This window comes from Chelmon rostratus, chromosome 15 (assembly GCF_017976325.1).
Source record: "Chelmon rostratus isolate fCheRos1 chromosome 15, fCheRos1.pri, whole genome shotgun sequence".
Classification (NCBI taxonomy): Eukaryota; Metazoa; Chordata; class Actinopteri; order Chaetodontiformes; family Chaetodontidae; genus Chelmon; species Chelmon rostratus.
Window position 1 is genome coordinate 20,449,939 of NC_055672.1, and position 20,321 is coordinate 20,470,259.

At 43.0% G+C, this 20,321-nt stretch overlaps 1 protein-coding gene across 10 annotated transcripts in view; it reads right to left on the reverse strand.

Annotated features, from left to right (window-relative positions):
* Window positions 1–20,321, reverse strand: part of kiaa1109 (KIAA1109 ortholog) — a 69,641-nt gene that overhangs the window by 22,395 nt on the left and 26,925 nt on the right. For 5 of the 10 annotated variants that reach the window (XM_041953174.1, XM_041953171.1, XM_041953173.1 and 2 more), the window contains exons 35-61: window positions 19,961–20,088; window positions 19,513–19,715; window positions 19,026–19,226; window positions 18,688–18,899; window positions 17,877–18,028; window positions 17,017–17,167; window positions 16,670–16,822; window positions 16,200–16,440; window positions 15,828–15,976; window positions 15,116–15,347; window positions 14,459–14,620; window positions 12,678–12,862; window positions 12,379–12,554; window positions 11,606–12,203; window positions 10,371–10,569; window positions 9,473–9,736; window positions 9,088–9,181; window positions 6,908–7,114; window positions 6,112–6,347; window positions 5,170–5,414; window positions 4,963–5,068; window positions 4,245–4,342; window positions 3,098–3,286; window positions 2,756–2,924; window positions 2,179–2,390; window positions 1,136–1,219; window positions 5–203 (exon numbers count right to left, since the gene is read on the reverse strand). In XM_041953174.1, coding sequence (XP_041809108.1) covers window positions 5–203; window positions 1,136–1,219; window positions 2,179–2,390; window positions 2,756–2,924; window positions 3,098–3,286; window positions 4,245–4,342; window positions 4,963–5,068; window positions 5,170–5,414; window positions 6,112–6,347; window positions 6,908–7,114; window positions 9,088–9,181; window positions 9,473–9,736; window positions 10,371–10,569; window positions 11,606–12,203; window positions 12,379–12,554; window positions 12,678–12,862; window positions 14,459–14,620; window positions 15,116–15,347; window positions 15,828–15,976; window positions 16,200–16,440; window positions 16,670–16,822; window positions 17,017–17,167; window positions 17,877–18,028; window positions 18,688–18,899; window positions 19,026–19,226; window positions 19,513–19,715; window positions 19,961–20,088 — 5,245 coding nt within the window. The remainder of the gene's footprint in view (window positions 1–4; window positions 204–1,135; window positions 1,220–2,178; window positions 2,391–2,755; window positions 2,925–3,097; window positions 3,287–4,244; window positions 4,343–4,962; window positions 5,069–5,169; window positions 5,415–6,111; window positions 6,348–6,907; window positions 7,115–9,087; window positions 9,182–9,472; window positions 9,737–10,370; window positions 10,570–11,605; window positions 12,204–12,378; window positions 12,555–12,677; window positions 12,863–14,458; window positions 14,621–15,115; window positions 15,348–15,827; window positions 15,977–16,199; window positions 16,441–16,669; window positions 16,823–17,016; window positions 17,168–17,876; window positions 18,029–18,687; window positions 18,900–19,025; window positions 19,227–19,512; window positions 19,716–19,960; window positions 20,089–20,321) is intronic. The other 5 variants (XM_041953176.1, XM_041953175.1, XM_041953172.1 and 2 more) reach the window with 3 other exon arrangements.

Sequence of the window (20,321 nt, forward strand, 5' to 3'; positions counted from 1 at the left end):
TCACAGGCATTCATGACCAGATCCCCTCGAATTTCAGGCTTCCAGTCGTCCCAGGAGGTCTCGAAACCCTCAGCAAAGCGAATGCAGAAATTCTTGAAGTGGCCTTTGCTTACCAGGGACTCAGAGGAGCAGGCAGTGATCAGTGTACTCTCAATGGTCAGGACCATAGCTGACCCGGTGTCAAAATCTATGCTGTGGTTGGCCTGGCAGAGGGGCGGGGAGAGGGGTTACATAGGCCTCAAATCGGGGTGAAGTACACGGAAAAAGGACCCACTTCCATGTATTCGGAAAAGGCAGTTAGCTGGTAACACTTCATTCTACAGTAGTGTATATCCAGTTTATCAGTTCAATAACATTCTGACCAATACAGTTATTTTCATGTGATTTTAAATAAACAATACTGCAAGATCACTTCTGGACAAGATATTATAGCTTTTGCAAAATAATCATGCTTTCTGCATCAGTAAGCACTGCTTCTGTAAATACACCTCTGAGTGAAATGTTACCAAGCTTTTCAGTTTGTTAAGATTGTTGTTTCATTGCAGGGTTTTTTTAAATTTGCCCATATTACCTGAATTTCTGGACTAACTCTGCATTGGTCCTAAAATAGGGGTCTGATCATTCCAGTCATAACTGAAGGCAAGTAGGTTAACCTCTGAAAAAAACGATCTATTTTCATGGCTTGGATCAAAATCAGACCGCAAGTTTTGGAGCGATTGCTGCAGGAATCCAGGTAATTTCCAAAGGTTTCCAGAGCCTGCCATGTGCACCACTGTGCCATTAGATCTGGTATTGTGGATGAAATGTCACACAATGTCATGGCAGCCTCTGAAAGATTAGCCGGGAAAATGTTCCTGTTTCCATCTTAGCAACACATAAGCAGTGCTCTGGACACCAACTGGCATAACCTCTTTTTAGTATGAAGTAATTACACACCCCAAACACCTCAGGCACCAGCTCAAGCTTCATTAGTTGTTATGCCAGCTTTGTGTGTTAAAATCTGCGACCTGTCATTGTTAAACAAAAGGGCACTTGATGATGATGCAGTGCACTTGTGTCATGGTAGAGTACTGATCACAGTAAGTCATAGTCCCACAACAAGCCATCACAAGAGATGTAATAAAGTGTAGGTTACTTTTCGTGCATTTTTATGCCGGCCTACTGATGTGCTGGCCCCAGCTTCAGAGTTGATGCCCTCCGTAACTGGTACTTGTCCTCTCTATGGAAATAAGTGTGACATAACAGCTGGTATATGCTGTCTCTATGGACATACTGGAAGTATAACAAGACAACTGATATGGACCATTCATATAATATCCAGTGTTTCCCCTAAAAGTTTTTATTAGTGTGTAGGGGAGGTCATATAAATCTTGCAAAATAAATTAATAAAAAAGACAGTATGAGCGATGTTGTCTTATAATTTTGAATTACTTTCCATATAAAGAAATATTCTAAAATAACAAGTGCACAACAAAAGTCAGAGGAATACTAGAATGAACGAGGGTAATGAAGGTGTGTGGTAGGGCAGGTTAATGGACAGTCTACCCACTAACAACTTAAGTAGGGGAAACACTGCTACCAAACTCCACAGCAGAAGAACTGTTCCTTTATGAAAGTAAGGAACAAGAATGATACTGTGTTGTTAAAGCTATCAAAAAAACCAAAATTAATGTCATGGGCACTTGGTGCTGATGGAGAAGATGATAATCAACAATCAACATTTGGACAAAAGAAGCCCAACAATTCTTCCTGTCTGCTTTTTTTTCTTCTCTTTTGTTAGATTTAGATTCACAATTAAAGCACTGTTGTTTCAATACAGACTACTGACAACACTAAAAACAACTTGCTTTTGAAAGCAAGATCTTATGTGTATTTCATATGCTAAATACAACACATCGACAAACCATGGCTTTAATGCAGGATATGGAAAACGCTGCTATAAATTGAACCATGGTATTGTAATGCCAATCAAGCATGCTAAAACTTCAGAGGTGTTTGCGCTCTGATTGCATTATTTGCATTAAACATGGAAATGCATGTGTAAATATGACAGATTGCAAATCTGCTATTGTGTACTACAATGTATGAACTACATCTACATATGAATGTACATCTACATCCAGGGCTTGCTATGTCACCGTTCTAACATACTGACTTTGGAAGATCACAGCAGATTACCTGGGATGTGTTAGTGATGGGGAGGCAGATGCCCAGGTCGTTGACAGTCAGTTGCAGGAAGAGGGTGCTGAAGGCCTGTACCGAGGTCTGCTGGATGCCTGGCAGCTTGTCCACCACCTCTTTGGTGGCCATATGGATGTCCTTATTGAGGGCCATGCGCTGCTCATTCCAGTTGTCATATGCTGCTTTATAATTCAGCCAGAAGAGCACAGCTGCAGGAGGGCACATGGGTAGGTACAAAGAACTCCACATTAGATCCTGAATGTCATGCGAAGAAGTCAGGTTAGATTTAGAGACATCAACAGTTGATTTTGTTGTGTGTAAAGCCTTGAACTGCATTGGTGGTTGCCCCCAGAGGCTAAATAGTCTCTAGATGTTAGCCAGTGGGCTCTGAGACTGGGCTTCTACACAACAAAATACTGTTTCATGTTAAATTGGGGTTGATTTTTCTCTCTTGTAGTTCAAGGATAGATGATTGTTTAAGTATCTTTTTTATTCAAATTACCTCACAGGATTTAAACCAACAGATGCTTTAACTATGACTTTAACTGTCACGCAGAGAAAAAGGAAACTGAACCTCTGTCAAATGCCACTGGCTGGGCAAATACGATTGGCCTGTTGAGCGTGATGAGGACGGCCTCCTTGTCTGAGGAGCCACTGATCTCCTCCTGCAGAGCATTCCGCAAACCGATCCGGGTTCTGAAGTACGCCACCTGGTGGAAGTCAGAGCCAGCTTCTTCATACACCTGTAAAATCAAGGGAGGAACGGACGTCAGATAGCAATCTACGATCAAGCACAAGAGGGACAAACTTTACGTGAAAGTGTGGATTCTGTAGGATTGTGTTTTGAGCTTTATTGTAAAAGTTACTAAGAGAAAAATGACTGCTTTCATTTTGTTAGCATGAGGCTGATCTGTACCTGGTGCTTGACGATCTGTCCAAGAGCCAGGTTGAGATCCACTTGACATTTGCCAAACAGTTTGAGGTAACTGCTGCTGCCGCCGGGCTGAGCCTTGCACTGGATCCTGTTGGATAGCTCCAGCTCGATAAGACCCGTCTCAAAGCGCACAGCTCGCATAGAAGGAGTGGTGGCTGTCATCTGGATTCCCTGTGTACAAGAAAATTCCATTCAGAAAAATTCAAAGCTTAATTGACACGGAAAAATGTGACAAAAATCTCTGGAGAGAAAGCTTTCGCTGGTTACAGAAGACTAGAATGGCTGCGTCATGCATGTTTTATGACATGCCAAACAGTGAAGTTGCAGTTTACATCCACGTCCAGACTCATATAATGTAATGTAATTTAACAAGTTATACATGTGTGATAACTTCTGTTTCACCAAAAAATACACTGAATGATTCTAGGGAATAATGTCCAGTGAGAAACATGTTGTCTTCACTTAGAGACTATTTTTCCAGAGGAGCACAGAGGACTGATAGAGAGCTTCATCTCATGGTGCAACAACAATCACCTGAAGCTCAATATCAGCCCAACCAATTAACTACAATGAATCAAATATCGACGTTGAAGCTACTAACTGTAAAACGTAGACGCCTCACATACATCTTCAACCCGGCAGCACAGAAGATCTATACAATCAGCACAGTTGGACGCCCAAGAATACTGTCAGCAATTCAGTATCTGAGCAAATGTGAAATATGGTCAAAATCTGCTCTTCTGTTCCAGAGTTATGGTGATGAATAATGGCCAGAAAAGTGTTTTTCTAAAACATTATGAGGTCACAGTGAAGTTGATCTTTGACCTTTTGGATATAAAATATCATCACTTCATCATTTCAACCTGTGAGACATTTGTGGGCAATTCTGCCATAATTATTGTATGAAATAATGACACAGAGACATGTGGTGCGTGGCCACAGCGACCTTTGAACACCAATGTTTGATCAATTCATCTTTGAATCCAAGTAAACATCTGTGCTAAATATGAAGTGATTCCCTCAAGGCTTTCCTGAGAATGGGACAGACATACGGACGGACGACCAGGATCATAATGCTTCTGGCCACGGCTGTCGCTGGTGTGAAGACATGGACATGAACGTGACATACCTTGAACATGAGACTGAGAGAATAAAGCAGGATTTTTGGCTTGTCTGCATCTGTTGAGGTGTCGTGCTCATTCCACAGTGGGATGGGTTGTTCTCCTCCTACATGCATAGAGAGTATACAAGCAAAATCACAGCATCAGTCTGAGTGAGATGCTAGACACTGTGTGATACGGTGGGATTGTGTTGTCCGTGTTTGCGTGTGTGTGTGTGTAGGTGTATGTACGAGTTCTAATATCTGCCTGAAGTGTCCCAGTGCAACTACATTTAAAGCCTTCTCGGCGACGTAAACAGCAAACCGTTCTCATTGTTCTTTACCCTCAACTGGCATCAAACTCCCAGTTCTTTCTGTGTTTGGCAATTACATCAATCAAGCTTAGTGAGTTAAACAAATTATTATCAATACTGTTGTGGAATTGAACATGGTTGGATAAGTGCCAGTGCCTTGGGCACGGTTTTGTGTGGAAAACTACTTAAGTAGAAGCTATAGGCTACAGAATACTGTGGGGACCACTCAGACGTTTACGATTAGATTAACTTTATTGATCTGAGAGGAAAACTGGACCATTACAGCAGCAAAGAAACAGATATAGTTTTGTACGGAGATATATGTGAAAAATTTAGCAAAAAAAAAGTTTGCAGTAAGAAAATATTGTGTATATACATAGAAAGAATATATATATACATATACATGGAAAGTGTGTGGGTCTTCAGTACAGTACCTGAGACTTTCTGAATGACCTCGTTGACCTCCTTCATGAAAACCTTCTGCAGGAAGACCAGGTGGTTGAGCAGGTCTGTGGTCAGGTTGTGTTCAAATGAACCAATCTGCACATCAGAGGGGACATGTTGGGGATTAAAAATTTAAAATCAACATCCATCTTGGCGGCTACTACTGCAAATGTGAAGCCTGTTCAGGAGCCTCTTACCTCAGCTACACAGCGCAGGTAGTTGCCTTGGAGATAGTTTCCTTGCTTTGCTGGAAAGTCGTCAGGTGCCCAGCCCTGGTCTGAGTGGCTCTCGTGCTCCTCCATGATGTACTCTCCTGACATGGTGACTGGAGGCAGGGTGAGACTGGCTGTTGGCGGCATGGTGGACATGTCCACTGGGGAGACTTTTGACTGGAAGCAGAGGTTGTGGTTTGGCAACTCAAAGGTGAAACTGGTTTGTGCCCCTAAACATAAGAGGAAGCAGGGAAGGAAAGAAAAAAAAACATCATTAATATGACTTATTATTTTTTGCCTCAATATTGACGTTAACGCTAGAAAGACAAGGTCATTTTTGGATTCATTTTTTAAATAAAATGCTTTTCCTCCCTTTTAAGAATTATAAGGAAAACACCAGGACAGGTAGAAGTAATATACTCCCTTAATCCTAGTCCACACATACATGGATATTTTTTAAAACATTTTTTAAATCCCATTAAACCAAGCACTGTTCCAAAGAAAATCTCTGCTCACAATGCAGAGACACAACTGAAGCGCTGTCAAGAACATGCCAAACCAACAGGCAGCGATATAACCCTAAAGCCATGTCGGTCAATCAGAGACCTGAAAAAAGCTATTACTGGTAGACGACCTGCAACTTGAGGTCTGAACGGGTCTCCTCCACAACAAGCCAAACTCCAGTTAGTGAGGTCAGCAACAGCACTGCCTTTGTACAAAAATCGGCTCATGTGAGCCATAAAGAGTTTCCCCGTCTACTCGCTCACACTGCAAACAGAGATCCTGAATATCTTCACTCTGGACGAGTTTTCCAAAAGGTCTGTTTTCAGTGACCGAAAACTGGCTTTTGGAAATCCCTGTGTACGTGTGAACTAGGCATTAATTAATCATCGTGGAAATCAACGTTGGATCTCTTCTCACACACACCCGTCATGCCATGGCTCTTCACGCGACCCATTTTGTACTCTGCTTTCAGCGAGGGCAGCAGAGCAGCCCTGATGGTGATGCCATCCATCATGGCGCTGAACTTCAGGACGATGGGCTTCTTCTCCAGGCCTTCGGGAAGCTGAGGGAACTCAGTGGCTTCTACGGGGGTCTGATTGATGCTGGATGCTTTGTCAGAGGGTTGCGGGGTGGGGGTGTCCTCCCTATTAGGAGGTTGACTGAAAGGGGAGGGAAAAAAAAAACACTCATTCACTCTAGTCAAAATCGGCTCATTATCTACAAAAGTGTTGACTACAATTTTATAACAGTTGCTCTGTTTACAGCTGGACTGGATCATCAGTCTCAAACCTGACAGGCTAAACTTGTTTGGAAGCTAAAGAACACACAGAGAAATTGCTGCTTTGATTTAGTTGTGAGAGTGTGTCTGTGTGTTATTATGCAGAACTTTGCAGATATTGGCTCATATTCCTGTGAACATCAAATTATAGAAAAGGTTACTTAATATCCTCAGCACACCTACAACTCTATAAATATATTAACATAATTCAGAATATTACCATGGAAACAGACCACACGCAGGCTTGGAAAGCAGTTAACTGGGAACAGTGTGGATATACTGAAGTAACCTGTTACTTATGTAGATGAAAGACTTTATTTGAGGATTTTATTAGCAGATTAAACTGATAACATTAGCTGTTGAACAACATATTTATTTATATATATTTATATGCTATAAATGAGTCTTTGTTTAAAAAGAAAAAGGAGATAGCAGACATACACATTGGAGGGCTGGCGGATGAGGTCAGAGATCTGTTTGGAGAGCTGGTGGGAGCTGCGGACCATCATGCTGTGCAAAGTAGCCGGGTGCTGGGGAATGTTGATCATGATCGCCCCCACTTTGAAGACGGCTGCATTGTTGGTCTTCAGTCCTCGCTGGGCGCTGTACAGGGCCTGGGACTTAGCGATGTTGCATGTGACCACCGTCCTGAAACACAGAGTCAACTGGAATGAGCGATGAGCTGGAATTTTTCTTTTTCAGGTGATGTGGACATTTGAATGGAGGCGAAACTTGAGTGGAATTATTGAGAGGACATCAAACAGTGAAACACCATGCAGAGTCAGGACAGCATTCACTTTTCTGGGCACAGGTGAGCAATCGTAACAGTGATACATGTTGCACTATGAATGAATAAAGTAATGATTTGTACAATATGGCAGACGAATGCAAGGTCTCTTATACGAAAAAAAAAATGTTATCCTGCCTCTTGTGGCAAATACAACATTTTCTGCATTCTTAGATGACTTATGAATGTGTGATTCTGAATTCTGTACATTGTCTATAACATGTATGTGTATATGCTGAAATATCAGACTGACTGTAAGATATTTCAGTATTTTGTTAGATTATAAACATTGAAAAAACAGTCAAGAATGAAGAGATTCACAAATAAAAAGTAAAACCAGCCAACTTTGTGCTTTCATAAAATCAACAAGAATAATAGGCCGTAGGTCTCCGTGACCTACGAAAGTGGCTTCATACACGCCAACAGTTAAGGCCTGAGAAACTGTTCACTGAAAATACACATGGGTGACAGGCGACTCAGACAAATGAAGGATGTGCAATCTGGGCAGCTTTGATTTACTGATGCATGTGAACCCTACATGGTAGCAATAACATACAGAAACTCTTGTTTAGCTGTGCTGGTGGGAGATGTTGGGAAATCCTCCAGTCTATGCGAGTTGGAAGAGAAAGACAAGGAATGTTAAAAAAAAACAAAACAAAGAAGAGCAGAAGAAAATGTGAAACATTTCTGAGACACTGTTGAGGAGCCCCTTGGAGTGAAAGGAAACATCTCAAGACAACTGCTGATAACCTGCTAATACGGCAGACACCATGCTTTAATTGTGCCACATTTGCATTGGAGCCTGTTGTTAATTATCACGTAATCAATGTCTTTTGTCTGCACACTGCGTTCATTTGAAGCAAACGGGCGAGTGGGGAAATATGTGGAGTGGCACAGCAATCACTCTTACTTACATCTGAATGTTGGGCAATTTTATACATCAGCAACAGCTACAAAGTGAAAAGTTGTGGCATATACAAATACACACACATGGGTGCAGTTTAGAGCATACAGTATGAAAATAGGATTAAGTCTCAGTTTTTATTTTCACAGTGGGTGCATCTGTTAAATAGAATGAGAGGGAAAAAAAAGCGTCTTATTGAAGCAGCGGTATGAATTCTGAACAGAGTCAAAGCAGCGTGGAGATACATCAGCCTGTCTGAATGCATGAATACAAGGCTTGTAAACTGATTAGGGTGCTTATGTTTGGAGGAAATTGCTTGCAGTAAAAACAAGGACTGCTGTTAAAACTACCTCGCTGGAAAGGAGTCTGTAATTGTCTCTCGCCAGCGCTTTTTCATTTAAAGTCAGAAATTTTACAAATGTACTTGACATTCAAGCATCCAAGTGCAAGTTCTGTTGCTGCGTTCTTGCACGAGTCAGAGTGACTTATTCTTCTTTGAATCAGTCATTATTTTGATATCACTGACTATCTAAAGATAAAGATAATGGTTGAAAATGTTAAAGGTGTAATACTTTGGAGCTGAGAAGTTCTATGTCTTTGAGACCTTAGTAAAGACAAATCTTACCTAACACAAAAATAAGAAGGAATATTGAAACAAAAGACCAAAAACCTTAATTAGTAATATTTAAAAAGTTTTCAAACACATTACGATTTTTTAACTCCGAAAGGGAATTAAAAAATCATCCAGCAAGGTTTAGGATCAATACACTCTGTTGTGCTATTCAAAGCATAATTACACGTCCCTCTTTCTTCTAAGAATTCCTTTCAAGATGACACATAAAGACCTTCATATTTAAGAGGCTTATTTGTTTTGAATAATTGTTAAATCACTTCCCTAATTAGCCGAAGCAGAAGAGAGTTTGTACGTACTGGATGTCAGGTGTTATGCCCTCCAGCAGAACAATGTTTACCCTTCCTATGTGAGCCGATGCACACGTCTCAGTCATTTTCTGGTGGAGGATGTCTGTGGACACATGATAGAAAAATTAAATGGAACCGAACAAACATTTACCTGCCCAAGAACTGCTGTCGACCTGTTTCTGCAGATACAAAATTAATCATATTTTGTGTGCGGTATCAATCATCAGTCAAGTTTAAGGCCGAAGGCTGCAAATGCTGTGGTTAAAATTTAATTTATCCACCAAAGACTGGCTTTCATGTTTGACTGATATCAAACCTTTCCTACCACAACTCGCCAAGTCCAAATAAATCGTAAAAAAGATAATAAAACACACTCACAATAACTCAGCCTCACCTTTCATCTTCTCCTTCAGGGTGAAACTTCCATGGATCTTCTTCAGCTCGGCCTCCATGGTCAGACCGCCTATGTCGGCCTCCAGGTGGGTGCGGTTCACCATGCCAATACCAAACACTATGAGCGTGACGTGCTGGGGCTCGGAGCTCACCAGGCTCCGCCGCCGCCCACCTGCACCCGGGGGCTTGTTGGGCGTAGCGGGCTCCTGCTGCTCGTTCTCAAAGATTACTTTACAGAGCGGCTCCGAGGGCCGACGTCCACCATCTGCAGATGTGGACGAGATGTCCAATGAAGTGTAAATCAAGTCAACCACAGATACTGCCAGTGTGTGACATCAGCAAAACTCAATTGCTTAAATTGTATTACTACAATAATGTTAGGACTAGGTAAAGGCTAGACATTATTTATGAGGTATCATGTTATTACAACATGATACAGACGTTGTTTACCAGCAGATTTATTGGGATGACATGTGCAAAATGTAACTAAGTTTTAGACCCTGAGGAACTCATTCTGTCACTGAATCATGGAGTGTTCTGCTGAAACACTGTCCAAAAAAATAACAGCATTGATTTTGGTATAGGCAGGATATATGCATGAGACAACATGTGGAATATGTGTGCAGTGTATCTGAATGAAAATCTAAAAACATTTGAGAGTCTGATGAATAAAGCAGTTATAGAGACAACAAGACCTACAGTTTAGGTCAAGAGAGAACTGAGATACAACAGCAGAGGCAAAGTAGAAGGTTCAGATGGAGACGAATGGCAAGAAAGGAAATAAAAACAAAGTATGATCTTTAAAAAAACAACACGTAGGAGGAAGGTGAAAAAAGAGGAAATGCATGGGCAGGCTAAAGAATGGAATTAGGGGCTGACTGCTGGAAGCTGATTCCCACCTGAGAGGCAGTTCTCTGGGGAGCTTTTCTCCAGGATTCCAGTGGGATCGGAGATGAGGGAGTAGAAGTTGAGCAGCTTGTACATGTTCTGCCAACATTCTGCCGATGGCTCGCTCTGCTCCGACACGGTGATGGAGTCAGAGTCGTCCATCTGGATAGCCATGTGGTCTGCCACGTCACGGGAGCCTTTCCTCGACACCTGAAGAGATTACACAATAATCCACGTTACGAAACAAATAAATGCCACAACATGCATCATTGGGCTGAAGGGTAAATAAACAGTCTGGCCCATTTTTTTCTACTTCTGTTGACTGTAATAGTAGAGTCAGGCGCCTGTACACTGTCATGACAGTGACAGGTGAGATCTGTAAGATAAACTTCCGTCTACAGGCAAGTACCTCTGTTATGTCTGTAATGAGAGATTTCTATAAGCCTGGTTTAGACTATATCTGCGGGAGGTACTGTGGAAATCTGTCATGAGTCCCTCTGATACAATAAAAATCTCTTCACTTCAAAAAATGCTTAGCTTCTTGAAGTTTGTTTCAGCTGTCAAGACGAAAAACTGTCCCGCTAATATCTATCAAGCCAGTCAGGTTTGCAGAGAGGAATTTCACCATGTTTCAAGGTTTGCCTGAAAACTGAATCAAATCGATTCTTACTAACAGCTGCCTCTGTGTTTCACTGAGTGGTGCTCGAAATTCTTGTTATCTACTGGCTCCCTCTAGGGTTTGTTTGTAAAATTACAGTTTGACAATGAATTTGATGATTTCAATGATCCTAATTCAAGGTCTGGACAGGGGTGCCATTCAGAAATATTAGAGACCTTTTAACATTTTTTTGACATACCTTGAGACTTCAGGAAAGTACTGGCTGTTCCAAGTTGTAGATCAAAAAATGTAATTCGGTTCTTAAACTCTGAAATGGCCTGCGTTCGGTGTTCGAATTGAGAAATCTATGCACTTTTTTCAAACGAGACAACATAAACATTCTGAATGGGTTCCAAGTTTATTTCCCTTATGCAGCATTTGCCGATATCAATATCTGACAGAAAATAAGCTTGGATCCATTAAGGGTGTTTATGCTGTTGAGGTTGAAAGTCTCCATTTTCATGACAAACAGACTGTTGGTTAGCAATGCAATTTTGCTCACAGGTTGTATATAATCATTGTGATCACTTCTTTAAATGTGTGGTTTTGAAGATGAATCCTTGAAACCATAAAAAAAAGTCTTGTTACCTTAGAGGTACGTCGCTCCGAGCGTCCGAGGGAGCTGCGTCCTCGAGGCTCCCTTCTCCCCAGTGTGTCCATGCCTGACGGGGGCCCATTAGGTGGTAAACCCCCAGTAACACCTGCTCCTCCGCCACCTGCTCCTCCTCCTCCTCCACCCACCCCTCTCTTGCTCTTCAGGGTTTGCGTTCCACTGCGTCCCGCTCCATTGAGGCTGCCCCGGGAGCTGCGGCTGAAGTCCGAGGACCTAAAATTGCGGTATGGCCGGGCCTTGAATGTGGGCGTCGGCGAGGCCGAGCCGGCAGTGTAGCGGCTCAGTTTGATGTCGGTCTGCGTGGCTTTGATGTCATCGATCATGGTGCTGAACTGGTGGATGAGGCGCACCAGGGCCATGTCCACACGCTGGCTGATGGCCTGGCAGGCTGTTGTGAAGTCACAGTGAAATGTGTTGTAGTGGCGGCGGTTGAGGTCGTGGAAGGACAGCGGGGCTGCGGTGGGTCCCTGCGGAGCGCTGGTCGACTTCTCCATCACAACTGCATTCAGGCTGAATGTCTCAATCAGCAGTGCAGGCTTGAACTCCAGTGGAGGGAGATTCACCATGCCTTGTCTACAGATAGAGGGAGGGCAGGCAGAGGGTTATGTGTATTTAGACATTCTACACCTGTGTTTAGAGTCAATACCACATACACAGACTGACAAGTGAGGAATAAAATGGAAATTCATTTCCAAATCATTTCTTATTGTTTTAAACAGTTATATGTTATGATTAAGATCTATTTTACCTCCTGGACCTTTTGTTTTTCCGTTCTTTCGAGGTGTCAGAATCGACAATGTCTGCTCTGAGACACTCGAGGTTGCCCGAAAAAGACAGATGCTCTCCAAAATACATCTTATAACTAAGAGGCGTGGTGTCTTGGGCCTGAATGCCTGTGTAGCTCAGCAAAGGCTTGAAGACAACCTGAGGGTGGAAAAGAGATATCAAGGTGCAAAATGAAGACAGTTTTTAGTGTAGGGGTGATGTGAATAAAGTATCTATCTATCTATCTATCTATCTATCTATCTATCTATCTATTCACAGCACCTGAGCGTCGGCCAGCTGAACAGCAGCCGGACACTGGTTGCCCTCCTCAATGTCGGCCATGTCGTCCTGGCTGGTGCTATGCTGGGAGTGCTGGGAGTGGGTCCCATCGAGGGTGTTCTGGTCGCTAGACAGCACCGTGTTGAAGTCTGATGCCGAGGGGATCGTGGGCAGGTTACATGTCCCACCTATGGGTGTGGAAGAGGGGTTTGGGATACATGTGGTGTGAGACCAGGCTCGTCCTGGGACAAGACATGTGAGCAGAGCAGCAGCTCAGAGGCATTATGTTGCTTGAACATGGACATGTTTGTGTAGCAGTGAGTGAGTAGAGTGCTGTAGGTGATGCATAGCAAAGCCGTGAGAGTGATTTAAAGGAAAGGCAACAGAGACATTTGGGAGGAAGGGAGGGTTACGCACAATTTGACCGTACTGTTACTGACAAACATCCCGGTGAGTCAATCAACTGATCATAAGCATAATTGTACCCACACAGCCAGAAGTGCTCCGCTACATGGTGAACATGAGTTGTATCTTTCAGTGACCCAAGTGGGTGATTCCAAATATTAAACCACTGTGGAGGGAGGATAAAACAAATGGCGAGTGCAGCTGTTTGTAACTCAGAAGGTGAGTGGGAGTGCAGAGGAACAGAGGGTGGGGAAGAGCAGCATTGTGAGGGATGAACAAAATTTCAGGCCGCTTAAGTGCTCTGGTTCTAACAGAATGTTGGACAGAAAGGTAAAAGTGAGGAAACAACATGACTTTATCCATCCATCACAGTAGCTGCAGGCCATAAGCACAGTAACAAGGGATTCCAGAGAATCTAACGATGTACCACTTGACTGTTTTCATATCAAACACATTTTGTAACATTAAGCACATTTTCAGTGACATGACAGCTGGCTGAAAGATGACCTCTAATAACCTATGAGATGTACAGATTTAGGTATTTGTACTGGTAGTGGGCAAGAAGAAGTATTGGTGCATTCTAAATTAAAAGCTATAAACTGAGGTTTGCATGGTTTGGTCAAAGTGCTTTGACATCTTATCTACAGGCATGGCTTGCTCTGAATGGTAAAACTCACCCATGTGGCACTCAGGGAAGACAATGTTCAGATCTTGCAAATCAAATTTGATCTTGTTCTTAAAAAGCTATGTGTGTAAGATTGAAGAAGAAATATATACATAATAGCTTCAACCAGCAATGTACAGCATTAACTTTCAAATTGATATCTAGTGTTTTGCTGATTCAACAAACCAGTTTCCCTCCAGCATGAATGAGGTTTTCAGGTTTCTGCAGAATAGATGGACACTGACTTCTAGGTCACTATTAAACTAACACAGTGGAACAAACTAACTGTCAGCTAGCTAATTAGTTCACCAACACCATCGACACAACACTGAGCAACAATCCCTGACCTCCTTCTGGACTGTTAACTGTCGGTAGTGGTTGGTACTGGTAGTGGTTGACAGGAGAATCCAGTGGGTCTAGTAAAAAAGCATCATTATATTGACATTCAACTAAATCCCTCAGCTCTTATAGCTGCTATACTGGGAGAAGCATTGAAGTGTTAATTATTAGTATTTCTTCTAAGAGCATGCCAACAAAACATTTATGAAAAACATAGCATCACTGATCCCTCAAGGTTCAACAGGAATTAGTTTAACCAAATGAAGTGGAATCTTCATTCAAATATTAAGGGATTTTCTCAATAACAATGAGGTTTTAATAAATATACAAAGAGGTTTGACAAGTGGAAACAATCCAGCGAGACACAGAGACCGACCTGTCTGCAGGCTGTTGTGCTGGGAGCGGTTAACCGGGGAGTCCTGCACTCCAGCCCCCGTCCTGTTGCCCACAGCGTTGGACATCCAGTTGTAAAAGCTGACGGAGGAGGGTTCAGATAGCAGCGGATGCTCAGTCAGCATATCTGTCCCTAAGCTGTTTCCTGAGGCCCAGAAGTAAGAGATTAAGAGCATGTTACATAGTGGAACAGACATTACACATTCACCGACTGCTGTTCACAAATAACTTTTTATCTTGCATCATAGAGGCACATGTGGCTGATGAAAATATTAAATTTGGGGAGCATAAAAGTTAAAACAAAGACCTAAAAAACAGTCAGGAATATTGTTTGTTTTGCTATTTACTTCCCTCTCTGGTGACGTCTGTTAGACAGCGCTGAATGCAGCATTTCTGCTACCTCTACAGGAGGTGTTGAATGTTAAGAGCGTGAAACAAAGTAAATAACTCACGGCACACTGACTCCACATATTCTGTCAAGTGCTCAAGGAAGCTGTGAATCTATTTTAGTTCATAATTTATTTTTCACGCTGCTGAACGGTAGAGGTCAGCCTTGCAGCAAAAATGACTTTTACATTGTGGTAATGAAAATCGTGTAGCTTGGAGCAGGGCAACACGGCAGCGGCGTGGCCATGAGTACCTGTGCGAGTGAGGGAGCTGCTCTTGGCTGCGGTGGCGGCAGACGGTTCGTTCCTCTGGGGCATGCCCTCCAGCAGATTGTGCAGACTCCGAAAGCTGCCTGTCAGATTGCTCAGGAGGCTCTCCTTCCTGGGGCTGTCCTTGGCTGGCAGGCCTGCGCGGCTCACATGGGCAGGTGAGTCAGCTGCTGTGTCACCGCTGGTGTAGCTCAGCGACTGGTATGGATGGGAGCCCTGGGAATGACAAATGTACAGATTACTGAGAGGAGGTCATGCTATAGCACCGCCTGTGGCTTTTTATTTTTGAAAGATGAGTGGGATAGAAAGTGACTGCCGCCATCCATTATGGAAATAGTCCAAAGTTGAGGTGTTTTTTTGTTTTTGTTTTTTCACATAAGAGCTGAATAACCTTGACAGACCCTGAGCTGGTTTAACTTGTAGGGGAGAGGAAAATGTCATCTCTCCACCCAGCATCAGCTCTGATCCCTCCTGGCTTTCCAGCAGTCGATTCACCTTCACACCACAGTCAGGACAGCATGGTCTGCTGTCAAATGTCACTTTCCATTAAACTACTCCAACATTAGGAGGGTTTTGCAGGGCTGCAACTGATGATTATTTTCATTATCGATACATTTTGTTTTTTTCTCAATTTTCTTGATTAACAATTTGGTCTATAAAGTGTCAGAAAATGGTAAACATGTTTCAATGTTGTACCTTTATCCTGAGTGCAGACTCGTTGTGTGTGTGGGACTTGGACAGTTTCCTCATGATCTCCACTCCGCTGACAGGACCAGAGTTGGCTTCTTTTGGCGGGGGACGACTGCATGCTCCCTCCAGCAACATGGTGTGTTCACTCACTGCGGCTTCACAATAATTACATAAAATAAAACTCCTAGAAGAACCAGTGACTGCTGTACAAGCAAAATCTGAAGATTCATACAAAATATACATATCCTTCCTGCCAACGAGTGAGTCTATTTCTGTGCAAACACTGAGGAGTAGAGGTTAGGAGTTTCACAGTCCATCTGTGGTAACAGATGGGTGGGTCACAGTAATATCAACACATTGAAAGCTGTAAGTTCCCACCTGCGTCAAATTCAAATTCAGCTCCATCGGCGCTGGTGTCACTCTGAAGTGCAGCACCGTTGTCCAGCCCTAAGATGGTCTCACCCAGGCTTTGCTGAGGCTCCTTGGGTTTGGTAAGCTGGTTGGGCCTCATCAGACCAATGGCCTTGAAGCCCTGAGTCACCACAATGAATTTCATCCATTGTCTGGCCAAAGCAACCAGACCTTTCTTTAGAGTCACAAGTGCTGGAACCCCATCGTTCTGGGACGAGAAGGAGAAGAGGAAAGAACTGGATTGGTGCCACTGGTAAAGGATTAAATTAAATGATGAAGGGGAGCCAAGAGCACTTAAGACCACTTAAAATGATTGGCAACTGTTGTCCAAATGAGACCATATAACATCAATTTTAGCAGCCATTTGAGTAAGGAGTTGGAGAGTTTCCTAAAAGTGATGTAATGGAAAAGAAGAGATTCAGAGGCCTCGCACTGACCATGGTAGCCTCCTCTATGACAGAGTAGTCAGCCTGCTGCAGGTAGCGGTGAAGGATGTTACAAAGCATACAGGAGGGATTCTCATGCAGGTAGCGAGCTCGTTTAGTCACACGGTTGTACTTGCTCCGGATGGGGATGTGGATGCTCTTTTTCTGTTGGCGAATGACAAAAAGAGCTAAAAGGCAAGTTTCAAAGTGGTGGACATAAATCAAGTAAAACTAGTTGTTAGGTTTGGGATAAAAAAAATACTTTGCACTAATTGATAAGAAATTTTATAGCAATCAGGGATATTCTGGACATTCTTCATCTGTGATCATTTGTTTGGATCTTTAGATGTACTCCTGACCTCAAGAGCTTCTGTCATGATGCAGCCCATAACGGCACACACTCGCAGTGTGCCCTCCATGTCCAGTTTGCGCAAAGAGGATTTGAGCTGGTCGATGGGAACCAACCAGGCTCCGATTGCCGGCGTGGCTGTGCTGAGCAGATTCAACTGCCTGCAAACACAGAAAGAACTCGTTATGAGCATTTATCAACGTATCCTAAAACATATCTATACATATATTTTCATACATATTTACACTCTAGAATTACATGCTTTTTCCTGATGTTTCAGATAACGTGCTTAAGACTGTGACATGGTCTCAACTGCAGACACCAGATACATGGTGCACTGAGTTAGCTGAGTTATAATAAACCCAGTATGATCAGTCTGATGACCCGTGAGACAGGTCTGTCAGGTCTACATCAGAAGTAAAGCTGACAGCAGTTGACAACCTTTGCCAGGGGCACACAAGTGATGAATCTCCTAAAAATCCCTCTCTGACAGATAATACGCTTATCACACTATATTGCCTTCACACCACTGGCACTAAAAGGGAGCAACAAGTGAGCTCACGGTACTTCAGCCAGATGGTGAAATGCGGTTTTGACTGTTTCAGTAGAGCTTATTTCTGATAAATGTGCAGATCCATTTGCAGTTAGCCATCATGACTATTACAGGTGGCTGCTTTCTGAGCTGTACTCAGTCAGACTCAGAGACAAGTGTTTCAAATGACTGAAATCTTGTGCAGCTTTATTGAAAAAATAACAGAATTTCCTTTTATAACTATAAATTTACCTATTCGTTTTATCACAAACTTGCTGTGATTATGTAAAAGAATGTTCATAAATAGGTCCATACTGTAGATATCAGGGGAGTCGTACCTGGAAATGGCCTGCGAAGGTGAACGCACATTAGTGGGAGCAGCAAAACTAAACCAGATCTCCCTGATGGTCAGCTTCATGCTGCTGGAGTCAGGTGGAGGGGGCATGAGGGGGAGGTCTTTCTTCAGGTCGTCTGACTCCACCCCTTCATCCTGCAGAGCACAAGAGAACAGGGTTTAACGTTTGGATGAGACCGGCTGGTGGGAATGAGATCTAGCATTGCAGCTCTGGAAACACAACACATCACTTTCATCCTAATTCCAACTCGGATTTGCCATCGTGATTTATTTTCACGTTTAGAGTGGATCTTTCCTAGTTGACAACCTTAATCTCTTTCTTCTCACATGCTCAACATGTCTGATACACATCTGACCCAGTCTTACTGAACTCAGTCAAATCTGAATCAAAGACTGGCAATAGGCAGAGGCATTTCCAAATCTGCAGGATAAAAACAGATGAATAATCCACAATTTTACCATGAGACTCATTTTACATATACATTTTGTATAGTCAGCACAGTAGAGCTTTGATTCTGTTAACAAGATCTCACCCACCTGCAAGTTACGTTTTAATAAAGGAAGGTAACAGATGCTGATAAAATGAAGAAACTGGCTTGAAGGGAATTAATTTTGTCACATGAGTGAAATTTGGAGGTCACTGTCAGCAGAGCTAAAAAGGCTAAAATGTGCTTGTCAGCCTCACAGAAATCAGATAAAAGAAGGCGTGGAGCTCAATTCTGCAAAATCCAAGGGAGGGATGCATTTTTTCAGCCACTTCGCAGTCACAGTGAGAGCATTTCTCAGTACGTTACCTGGTCGTCTGAGTCCGAGTGTTCATTGACATCAGAGGCAGGGCTGATAGGATCATGTGGGAGGTTGTCATCGGAGACGTCAGTGCTGTAACCACTGCCTGTCTGAGACCCCGTCGAGCCATTGGACTTAGACATACCAGTCTTCCCCCCAGTGTCTGAGCGACCCATCACACCAAATGCGTTGTAAAGAACGGCCCCTGACTGACGGCCCCCTGCAACACAAAGTGTAATATATTGCCATATCTGTACACAAATTCCCTACATCCTGCTTGATATAACTCAATCAGTCATTGATGTTTTCATAAATCAGTTTAAGTGTTGAATCCTTTGACTTTTACCTTTGACTGTGAGGTTCTCGATGCCACATTCAAACATGATCCAGCCCCATTTCTCAAGAGATGCAGTGGAACGGCCGAGATCGCCTGCTGTGCCCTGAGCATCGGTTTCATCCACCAGTGAAAACTCCTCCAGCTCCTCCAGGCCGAACAGCACTTTGGACTTCTCGAAAGGGATTGCGGTGATGGCACATGTGCCAATGTCTGCGAAAGGAGAAAAAATTAACATGAGACATAAAAGTGTTTGCGGGGGAAGAAAAAATCTTAAAAAGGAGCATTCTAAAATACCTTTATGATACACAATGCAAAAAAATAAGTCAAAGGGTCTAAATACTTTGGCTTGGTACTGTGGGTCAAGTAAAGGCACACTGTCAGGGGACAACTCACACAGCACATTAACAAAGAGGTTGAAGGTCATGTAAAAGGTCAGTGAACCACTTCAAAAAGTGGCACCAGGGATGAAACAGGGCTGTCATTCTCCTGCACCGACCTGTGGAGTCGAGGCCTCGCAGCTGGCTGTGGATACGGTGAATGTTGAGCCTGGCCGCAATCTCTTTGCCTTTCTCGATGCCCGCGTTGGAGCGCAGCGAACCAGAAGACTGAGGCTGCATCTTGGTGGCTGAGGCGTACTTCTCCAACATGACTGATGGTCGGCCATGTTCTGTGGTGTTGGGTGTCTCCTCTACAATACCCCTAAAGGGAGCAGAAAGAAAATGTGTCAGACAAATATAACTTGTTGAGCTTATGTTAAATTTGAGTGAATTAGATTACCATCGTACTGAATTGATTCTAATGTCAAAAAATACACCCAAACAACCACAACTGAATATGCCAGCAGGCATATTTGCCCCGAGCGCCTCCAAAAAGCTTAGTCACTGTATACACATAAACAAACACACGTGCGCCCACAATGACATGTGGAGTAGTCGAGGCGTTACCTGTTCATTCTGAACTGGGTGGCAATCCTGTCAAAGCACAGCGCCACGAGAGACACATGTGTGACGCACTTATTGGAGCAAGACGGTGACCCTTCCTCTACAGAAGCCTGCAGGAGGCAAAGGTTCACCTGCAGGAAAAGAGAACAAAACAAAAAAACTGAACTAAACTCCACTGTGGGAAAAATATTGCTGTTTAAAACAATAACAGATGCGATGGGCTTAAATAATAGCAATGCCCACAAGAACCTCTTTAAAAAGACAAATTATTGCTCCACAGGGATGAATACAGTAACAAACAGATTAGTCATACTGGGTGTGTGTGAGGCTATTTCTCCCAAATTGAAGATTTATGTCTCTACAT